Source organism: Babylonia areolata, chromosome 1, assembly GCF_041734735.1.
Source record: "Babylonia areolata isolate BAREFJ2019XMU chromosome 1, ASM4173473v1, whole genome shotgun sequence".
Lineage (NCBI taxonomy): Eukaryota > Metazoa > Mollusca > Gastropoda > Neogastropoda > Buccinidae > Babylonia > Babylonia areolata.
The window spans coordinates 5,508,131-5,519,315 of record NC_134876.1 but is presented as its reverse complement, the minus strand read 5'-3'; the positions used below and the strand labels follow the sequence as shown (position 1 = coordinate 5,519,315).

Here is an 11,185-nt window from a genome sequence, read left to right as displayed (position 1 = left end):
AGAGGGGGAGGGGGGTGGCGGGGGTGACAGTGGCGGGTGCCCGTGGCCCAAATGACTTGTAGCACTGGATTCTCGCCCGACTTGTCCTGCGTTCGATGCTCTCCGGGTTGGGGTTCGGCGCACCTGGTGGTTTAAAGAGGGTGGACATTTTTCCGATCTCCCGGGGTCAGCATGATACGTGCAGGCCTGCTGGTGCCTCAACCCCCTTTCGTGTGTGAATGCATGGGTAAGATCAAACACGCACGTTAATGATCCTAAAAATCCATGTCAGCGTTCAGTGGGCTATGGAAACAAGACTTTTATCAAGCATGTACACCCCCGAAAACCAGAATATGACTGTCTACGAGTTGGGGAAAAAACAAACAAATCAAAAACAACAAGAGAGACAAGGTCTTCAAGACTTGCTTGTGATACACTTTTAAAAAAATCCAAGCTTTTTATGTATTGAGTATAATGCATTTACTGTTATATTTATATTTTTTGTATTCTCTAAACTTGGCACTTTGATCTGATATTCGACCCAACAAAAGATCTGTCATTATTATCATTTTTTGTTCAAACAGGAACTTCTTTTGCTAAGCATGGAAGTTTTGTTTATTGCAAACGTTTTGGTGCAGACAGTAAAATAAGGGAAATTACTCTGTAGGGACTTAGTTTGCTTTAAACTGATCTTTCTCATCTTAAACATTACATTTTGAAATTATACTCAATACATAAAAAGCTTGGATTTAAAAAAAAAGTGCATCACAAGTGAGTCTTGGAGGCCTTTCCTCTCTTGTTTTCAAAATGTAATGTTTAAGATGAGAAAGATCAGTTTAAAGCAAATTAAGTCCCCTAGCATTAATTAGAGTAATTTCCCTTTTTTACTATCTGCACCAAAACGTTTGCAAAATAAATAAAACTTCCATGCTTAGCAAAAGAAGTTCCTGTTTGAACAAAAAATGATAATTATGACTGCTCTTGTTGTTGGGTCAGAATATAAGATCAAAGTGCCAAGTTTAGAGAATACAAAAAAATATAAATATAACAGTAAATGCAGTTTGCATATAATTAGGCTTCATTTTTTATTTTTTGTGCCCATCCCAGAGGTGCAATATTGTTTTAAACAAGATGACTAAAAAGAACTGAATTTTTCCTATTTTTATGCCTAATTTGGTGTCAACTGACAAAGTATTTGCAGAGAAAATGTCAGTGTTAAAGTCTACCACGGACACACACACACACACACACACACACACACACAGACAACCGAACACCGGGTTAAAACATAGACTCACTTTGTTTACACAAGTGAGTCAAAAACAACAACAAAAAAACAAAAAACAAAACCACCACCAACAACAACAGCCTAAAGAAAGCAAGCAAACAAACAAACAAACGGTCATACAAGTAAGTTTCCACTCATACATACGAGTGAACGTGGGAGTTGCATGCAGGTCCACGAACGCAGAAGAAGAAGAAGAAGATGAAGAAGGTGTGAATTGTTTTTGTGTCTGTGGACGGGTAAGCTCCCAAAGCCTTACCTGGGTTTATGCGAGGATCAGGTATCTGCTCCCCCCCCCCCCACACCACACCCATCCCCTTCGTTTTATTTTTATTTTTCAAGGTATGTGTGGTATAGCGGAGGAATTTTGTTTAATGTCCCGTCACACAAATCGGTGATTGAAGATATTTTGTTAAACTATTTATGAATACATTTGAGTATTATCGGTTAGAAGGGGTGGGAGATGTGAATGAATGGAGGGTTGGGGGGAAACTGGGCAAATGAGGGTGAATTGTGGGTGGAATTTGAAAAAAAAAATCATCTAAATACAATTACAGGAAATTACTTAAAGGACTTCGTAAAAGAGAAGTGTGGTATAGCGTATCACGTTCAACCCGCATATTTTGATGCCTCTTTGAAACAGAAACTGTGAAAGGAAGAGGTTGACATTTTGCCTTTGGAAAGAAAGGTGGTTATTGTTGTTGAAGGGAAAAATGGATTGTATGGCTTTTTTTCATTTATAAGAGAAGGCAGATCGGAAGAATAAACATGTTATCTCATTGAGACAGTGTGTGGAAGCATGGTATACAGTTTGTGTCCCAGGGAGAAGTGATATTTGAGGTTGCGTGTTTCCAGAAAGAAAGCTTTCAGGTTTGTGGACACTGTTTATTTTTTTTTTTCACCGCAGAATGTTTGCTCACCCCATCAAACATATTTTAGTTCATTACTTCGCTTGCTCACCCCATGTACATGGCTTCATCAAACATATTTTAGTTCATTACTTCGCTTTCTCTCACCCCATGTACATGGCTTCATCAAACATATTTTAGTTCATTACTTCGCTTGCTCACCCCATGTACATGGCTTCATCAAACATATTTTAGTTCATTACTTCGCTTTCTCTCACCCCATGTACATGGCTTCATCAAACATATTTTAGTTCATTACTTCGCTTGCTCACCCCATGTACATGGCTTCATGAAACATGTTTTAGTTCACCAATTCGCTTGCTCACCCATGTTCATAGCTTCATCAAACATTTTAACTCACTCCGTACGGCCAGTCCTCTCTTCTCCTCTACACAGACCCCTCGGATGTCCAGTGGGTGTCTGAATGACCCAACCTTTAGCTTCCGTCGTCAGAATTGTGGTATTCTTTGTCAACATTCACCTCTTCAGTATAAGAGCCTTCCGCTTGCAATATTTTGATGGTGGTAATTGGGGTGAAACGCTGTTAACGTCGTCTCTTTCGCCGTTCGTATGGAGAGAGTTAAGTTAGTCAGCTCAGAACGCATTGTGCAAGGCTTTCATTTCATCATTAATCTGTATAATTATTATTTTGTTTCATTGATTATCAGTTGGTCGTTTACTGCACATGGAACAAGTGCAGTTACTATTGTGTGTGCGCATTTGCACGTTGGTCTGGTGTCAGCGTGCGCGCGCGTGTGCATAGGTGCGCGCGGGTTTGCTTAAATAACGTGGCCCATTTTTGTGCTCGTTTTTGTTATATCATTTGCCCTCTACGTTTCGGTCACTTTATAATATTCTATTGTAATTACAATTTTGAAAAATTATATGTTGATGTTTTACACTAGCCTATGGTAGGCTGTCAAGGCCTGATAGCGCGTTGGGTTTATGCGAAGAACACGCATCTGCTCCTTTTTAACAGCAGATGTGGTGTAGCGTATTATGTGGATAAGTCCCCACCCTTTGAAACCTCCTTGAAACTGATATAAACTTTTTTTTTTTTTTTTTTTTTTTTTTTTACATCAAGGCATATATTTCAATCTATTGCATTACATTGTGTGTATTACACATTATGCACCTTTATCTTGTAAAGAATGTGACAGCACTTAAACCTTGTTTTATGTTCCTCTACGCTTCGCCTTACTCATTTTCTCAACATTTAGTTAGTTGATATTAATTGTTCTATTTTTTTATCACACACACACATACACACACACACACACACACACACACACACACACACACACACACATGTATCTATCTATCTATCTGTATGTATATGCTTAATAAACACAGCTACATTCATAACTATGTACATTTATGTATCTTCTGTATTGCATAAATGGTCATGTGACAAAAATGATGCCTTTTCTTGTTTCGAAGTGGTTGATGTAATAACACGCTTTCAAACAGTCCTGAGACAATGTGAATGCGTGCATGTATGTGCAAATACTGTGAAATGGCAAGGGAACCTTACCATTCACACTTCAGCGATCTCGATGATACAGATCAACTTTTTTTGTAGTTTTTTTTCTTCGGATCTTTATTTCCTTCGTTTTCTGTATTTCTGTCTCTCTTCTTCCTTTGTCTGTATCTCTGTCTCTATGTCTTTCTCTGTCAGTCTGTTTCTGTCTGTCTCTGTCTCTCTCTGTGGACGCATGCGTGCGCGCGCGCGCGTGTGTGTTTGCGTGTATGTGTGTGTGATATTGTATGTGTATGTGAGTGTAAAGGAGAGAGAGAGAGAGAGAGAGAGAGAGAGAGAGAGAGAGTATTCGGATGTTTTCACAATGTGTCTGATTTTTGTTTCGGTCGAAAATGTGAAATATGTATATGACTGATTGTACATCACAAAATAACATTACAGATCTCTTGATATCACTGGCGGCGTAATGCTGACAGTCTGGAACTGCAGTGATGATGTAACTAAAGCGAAACAGAACTGAACGGCAATACAAGCGGAACGTATGTAGTGATACTTTTCTCGTGTTGCTCCTGTCATTGTGATTGTTGCGGCTGCTGCTACAACCACTACCACCACCACCACCACCACAACTAGTACTGTTACTACTACAACCACTACCGTTACTTCTACTACTAACACACGCACACATAAACGCGAGCGCGCACACATACACGCGCGCGCGTGCACACACACACACACACGCATATACCACAACACATGCACTTTCACAAATACCACATACGTGAACACACACAGAAACACAAATACAGACACATACAGAACACAGACACACACACAGACACGGACACACGCAGACACAGACACACACATACACAGACACACACTCACAGTCTCTCTTGCACTCTCTCATTCTCTCTGTGACATCACCGAGTACTCCGTTTGTCTAGTCCCCTGTTTGCCTGTTTGCCTGTTCGTGCTCTTCATTCTCAATCATTGTCTGCTCAACGTTGCCTTTTGAAGTGCAAGGGACAAAATTCGCTAACGTTTTGAATCTGCCACGAAACTTTAAATTACTTCCCTTCAGCGAAGCACCCCCACGAACCCCCAGCAGTGTGTGAACAGAATAGAATAGAATAGAATAGAATAGAATAGAATAGAATACAATAGAATAGATTTTATTGTCATGAAACCGTAAGGTTATAAGACACAAGTGCAATGGTAAATAAATGAATGAATGAAAAACACACGATTAATCAATCAGTTACTGCAGTAAATTGCAGCAGCATTCATACACAAATTTTCCTAATCTTGTTGTATGTACTCATCAACTGTTAGCATCACCTGACTGGAAATATTTCCTGTGTTATTCGAATTTTGAATATCTTTTAAAAGAAAATGTTGCCTTAAGGTTTTATATTTAATACAATGATCAAGAAGATGGATTTCGTCTTCCAGGATGTGTGTGTGTGTGTGAGAGACACCACTGTCGAGTCAAAGTTACAATGACTAGTGCATCGTCAACAAAAACAAAAAACAAAAGGTCCTTGTTTTGGGGTTGGTTTTATTTTTACCCATAAACACACTTCACACATACACACACGCGCGCACGCGCGCTCACACACACACACACACACAGACGCGCGCGCGTGTACATGCACAAACACGCACGTACACTCACATACATTTTTCCTTACGATCGTCAAACTAAATCGGATGTACCAAATCATCACCATCTTGGGCAGACATCTAATTAAAAAAACAAAACAAAACAAACAAAACAACAACAACAAAAAACCCCTGCCCCCCAAAAAACAAAACAAACAAAAAAACGAAACAGAAAAAAAATCTGTCTCTCTCTCTCTCTCTCTCTCACACACACATACACACACGTATACAAGCACACACCTCACGCAAACCTACAAACACGCAAACACACACAAAGACAAACACACGCACAAGCACACACATAAACACACACACACACACACACCTCTGTTTCTCTCTCTCTCACACACACAGAGACACACGTATACAAACACAAACCTCACGCAAACCTACAAACACGCAAACACACACAAGAACTCGCACGCCCACACAGACACACACACACACACATATATATACACACACGCGCGCGCGCGCACATAGACAGATAGACAGACACACACACACACACACACACCTCTGTTTCTCTCTTTCTCTCTCTCACTCTATCTCTCTCTCTCTCTCACACACACACAGACACACACGTGTACAAACACACCTCACGCAAATCAACAAACACGCAAACACACACAACCACATGCACGCCCACACATACACCCACACACACATACATACACACACACACACACACATACACACACTTCTTCTCTCTCTCTCTCTCTCTCTCTCACAGACACACAGGCATGCAAGCAAACACATCACACAAACCTACAAACACACACACACACACACACACACACACAAGCACACAAACACACACACACACACACGCACACGCACACACATGTGACAGGGGCGAACAGCGTTAACGTATAACAGACATTAATTGTAGTCGGGGCAGTGGCCTGCTGATGTCGCGCCTGAATAGGAAACAAGTTTCAACAGATTTTCTCTGTGTGTGTGTGTGCGTGTGCGTGTGTGTGTGTGTGTGCGCGCGCGCGCGCGCGCGCGCGCGTGTGTGTGTGTGTGTTTGTGTGCGCGCGTACGCGCGTGTGTGTGTATGTGTGTGTGTGCGCGCACGCACGCGCGTGCGCTCGTTCGGTGTGTACTCAAATGTGTGTCGCAATTTATTTGAAAATCGACGAGAGAGAAAGACAGAGGGAAAAACAGAAAGACAGAGAAAAGGACAGAAACGGACGGGGTCAAACAGAGAGAGAGAGAGAGAGAGAGAGAGAGAGAGAGAGACCGACAGACAGACAGACAGACAGACAGACACGGATACATAGACAGAGACTAACGCACTTTTGCAGAAACCATAACAGCTGTTGTAACCAAGTATTCGATTTTGTTTTAATCAGCAAAATAAGAAGCCAACTGAAAATTTCCAAGTCAGTATTATATATATATTTTTTTTTTTTCATTCATGTTAGATATTTCCAGTCACAGGCAAAATATTCACCAACACCAACACCTAAATTGTGCAGTATATCAGTGTTTAATTGGAAAAAAAAAAGAAAAAGAAAAAGAGAAGCATATTATTTGTAAGCAAGAATGCAAGATCCAGCGTAGTACTGTGTGTGTCTTATATTAAATATCAATTCTTAAGCAATATTACAAAAGAAAAAAGACAGGTAGATCGACACACAAAGCTAAAAAACCACACCAACAACGACAACAAAACCGTGTTATCTGAGAAACACGAGATCGAATAGAGTGCATTGTGTTTCTTAATATCAACCAGATCGAGTAACAGACAGAAAGAGTCGAGCAGTTCCTAATTCATTTTTTCTTCTTCCAGGCAATGGAATATTTTCTTTGACAGTTCAAACTGCAGACAAAGAGTTACAAAGTTTCAACAAAGCCTTTTGATCAGTTTTCATTACATAAAGGTGTTTGTTGAAAGACTTTGAGTTTTTTATTTTTTTTAAACTTACCTTTGTGCATACTGTTCATGGTAAAAAGATTTAGAATGAAAGAGAAAGTCAGAGACAGAAAGTGAGAGAGAGAGAAAGAGGGAGAGAGAGAGAGAGAGGGGGGGGGGGGAGAGGGACAGAGAGAGAGAGAGAGAGAGAGTGAGAGAGAGTGAGAGTGAGAGAGAGAGTCAGACAGACATACATACAGACAGACATGACAGACGGGCAGACAGAAACACATTACAAAATTAATCTGAATATCTCCTTTTTTTTTTTTTTTTTTTTTTTTTTGCAGGGAATTTCAAAGCGCTCACATGACTGCAAATTCTGGAATGTAACATCTGTAACAGTCTGACAACAAAGCAAACAGTAAACAACTACATCTATATAAAAAAAGAAGAAGAAAAATAGAGAAAAAAAAGGAGAGGAAAACCATGTTTCAATCAACGGATGGCAGGGTATGTATGTATGAAACTGTCTCACATGATTATCATATCCTATATAAAGCTGGCTCTTCCACAGTAAATACGCCAATGGTAAACGCACGCTTGTACGAACATATATGAAGATATAAAACGATTTCTTTTTCTTTTTTTTTTCTTTTTTCTTTTCTTCTTCTTTTTGCAGAAGCAAAGCAAAACTTTTGGACGGATATGTTGGCATAGACCAAAAAAGTGACAATATTAAAACCAAAACATAGAATCTAAAACAATAAGAACATAACGCACACGTTCAAGTTTACAGATGAATAATACTCTGGTAAGTTCTTCGTTTCGAGGCAGAAAAAAATTGACCAGTGTCATACACTATACACTTTAAAACACGCACACAATATCAATTTTCACAGATTCACTGGTAATTGATTTTTGTGTTGTTTTTTTTTGCGTGGAATACCCGTGCAAACTTTTTATCATGGATGCTTGGATAGATGATATTATTTGAAATTTAGTGCCTGTTGAAAAAGTTTAAAAAAAACCCACAAGAACAGCAAAAAACCCAACCAACAACAACAGTGGCACGGATTTTCAAACCAATTAAATAAGGCAGGATTTTGTCTGAATGTTCTTATTCAGATTCTGGACGGAGTTATTAACTTGTCGAGATTACACGTCCTTTGTACATACAGCAAACATCCTTTCTAAACATCAAACGCTCATTGAATTTAAAGAATCCCCGACCCCCATTCGCAGAATATTCCAAACACAAACAAACAAAAACAGAAAAAAATAAATCATCCAAACTCTGGTGACCAAAACATACATACATACAGATAGTACGCTTTGATATGTACTTCTTTATATTTTTTGCTAATTCTCCATAACTTTTTGTTTAAAAAACCCCATACACACCGAAAGCAAGCAAAAACCAGACATTTCTTTTCACATAATAATTATGTTACTCCAAAGCATTCACTGAAATCTATCGTCCATGAAATCAGAGCTGTCAGACAAACGATTGTGCATTCACAGAACAGTATCTTGGAAACAGGGAAAGAAAAGAAGAAAAAAATGACATGGAAAACCAAACCAAACCTAAAGAAAAAAAAAATAGCGGAAAGAAATCCTTTGGCTTTATCTTTTTCTTTTTTGGCCAACGAGTGAGGCATATCAATTTCTTTCTCCATTTTCTTTATTCATTTAACTGTACTGTTCCTGTGTGTGTGTGTGTGTGTGTGTGTGTGAAATTTAAACATTTGGTTAGCCGTTATAAAGGAACAAGAAGAGAGGGGGAAAAAAAAGAAGTTAAGAGATATAAGAAACAAAATCTAAAAACAAACAAGTAAAAACAAATCCACAACAAATATGGAATGATAAGGAAATGTCCTAAAATGAGACTATTTTTTCTCTCTTTCTTTCGTTCCTTTCGATTAAAACAAACAAACAAAATAAGCAGCATCACAGCGACAGCAAAACAAACAAACAAAAAAAAAAAAAAAAAAAAAAAAAAAAAAAAAGCGCAAGAAGTTTCGGAAACGATGCAAGGGAGGGAACCCAATGCTGCTCTACTGCTTGAGAGCGCACATTTTGATGACGTTGTCTTTCCCTCCCACAGCCAACAGCTCCCCGTCGTTGGCGGAATCCATGGCCATCACTGGCTTGGTCATCTTGACGCTGGCCACCGACTGCACACCACACCACACCACACAGTTTCAGTTTCACAAGGAGGCGTCACTGCGTTCGGGCAAATCCATATACGCTACATCAAACGTGCCGCGTGCCTATGTATGCGTATGTATGGAGGGCAGCTGTTATGTACATGTGTGTTGAAATGTATGTATGCTGTGTGTGTGTGTGTGTGTGTGTGTGTGTGTGTGTGTGTGTGTGTGTGTGTGTGTGTGTGTGTGTGTGTGTGTGCGCGTGTGTGTGTGTCCACATGTGTGTTGAAATGTATGTATGCTGTGTGTGTGTGTGTGTGTGTGTGTGTGTGTGTGTGTGTGTGTGTGTCTCCACATGTGTGTTGAAATGTATGTATGCTCTCTCTCTCTCTCTCTCTCTCTGTGTGTGTGTGTGTGTGTGTGTGTGTGTGTGTGGTTTGTCAGTCACAGTTTGGTGTGTGTACGTAACATGGATGGAATGTCTTATGTAAACAAAAAGTGTTTTGTAAAGCACCAAGAGCAGAGTTCTGGATAGTCTGCTATATAAGTATCCATTATCATCATCATTACATCTACTTGACAGATGCCTGACCAGCTGCATAACCCAACGCGCTTGTGCATGCATATCATACTTGTGTAATAATAATGGACATTTTGTTGAGCGCTTTCCTCCCTTAAAGAGAGCTCAAAGCGCTTTACAACACACACACACACACACACACACACACACACACACACACACGCAATAACTCACAAAAGAAGCAAAAAAATAATGATTGAGCGCACAATAATATAAACCAGATTCAAAGACTACGCGTATTACATTACATAATCACACACACACACACCCACACACACACACACACACACAACGAAAGAGAGTTTGTATGGTTTATAACTGAAAAAGTATGGAAGGTCTATGGATAGGCGTTTTCAAAAAGTGTGGATTTCTTTCGGCAGAAATTTTGCTACTACAGTTTTGTTGTCATGCGTTCTGTTTCAGTGCGCCAACAACATGCTGCACACGGGACCTTGGTTTATCGTCTCATCCGAATGACTAGACGCTCCATTTTGTTAATTTATTTAACTGCATAGTATCCCCCCCCCTCTCTCTCTGTGTGTTTTACGTATGGTGTGGCGTGGTGTGGTGTGGTGTGGCGTGGCGTGGTGTGGCGTGGCGTGGTGTGGCGTGGCGTGGCGTGGCGTGGCGTGGCGTGGTGTCTTGTGGTGTGGTGTGGTGTGGTGTGTTGTGGTGTGGCGTGGCGTGGCGTGGTGTCTTGTGGTGTGGTGTGGTGTGGTGTGTCTTGTGGTGTGGCGTGGCGTGGCGTGGTGTCTTGTGTGGCGTGATGTGGTGTGGTGTGGCGTGGCGTGGCGTGGTGTGGTGTGGCGTGGTGTGGTGTGTTGTGGTGTGGCGTGGTGTGGTGTGTTGTGGTGTGGCGTGGTGTGGTGTGTTGTGGTGTGGCGTGGTGTGGTGTGTTGTGGTGTGGCGTGGCGTGGTGTGGCGTTGTGTCTTGTGGTGTGGTGTGGTGTAGTGTGGCGTGGTGTGGCGTGGCGTGGTGTGGCGTGGCGTGGCGTGGCGTGGCGTGGCGTGGCGTGGCGTGTTGTGCTGTGTTGTGTCTTGTGGTGTGGCGTGGCGTGGCGTGGTGTCTTGTGTGGCGTGGTGTGGTGTGGTGTGGTGTGGTGTGTGGTGTGGTGTGGTGTGGTGTATGGTGTGTGGTGTGGCGTGGCGTGGTGTCTTGTGGTGTGGCGTAGTGTGGTGTTGTGTGGTGTATGGTGTGGTGTGGTGTGGCGTGGCGTGGTGTGGTGTTGTGTGGTGTATGGTGTCGTGTGGTGTGGCGTGGCGTGGTGTCTTGTGGTGTG

The 11,185-nt window shown here is 41.2% G+C and overlaps 1 protein-coding gene across 4 annotated transcripts in view; it reads right to left on the bottom strand.

The window, feature by feature from the left end:
* Nucleotides 1-6,648: 6,648 nt before the first annotated feature.
* Nucleotides 6,649-11,185, bottom strand: part of LOC143299737 (uncharacterized) — a 42,460-nt gene continuing 37,923 nt past the window's right edge. For all 4 annotated transcript variants that reach the window (XM_076613243.1, XM_076613332.1, XM_076613159.1 and 1 more), the window contains one exon: nt 6,649-9,352. In XM_076613243.1, the coding sequence (XP_076469358.1) occupies nt 9,233-9,352 (120 nt within the window). In that variant the 3' untranslated portion in view covers nt 6,649-9,232. The remainder of the gene's footprint in view (nt 9,353-11,185) is intronic.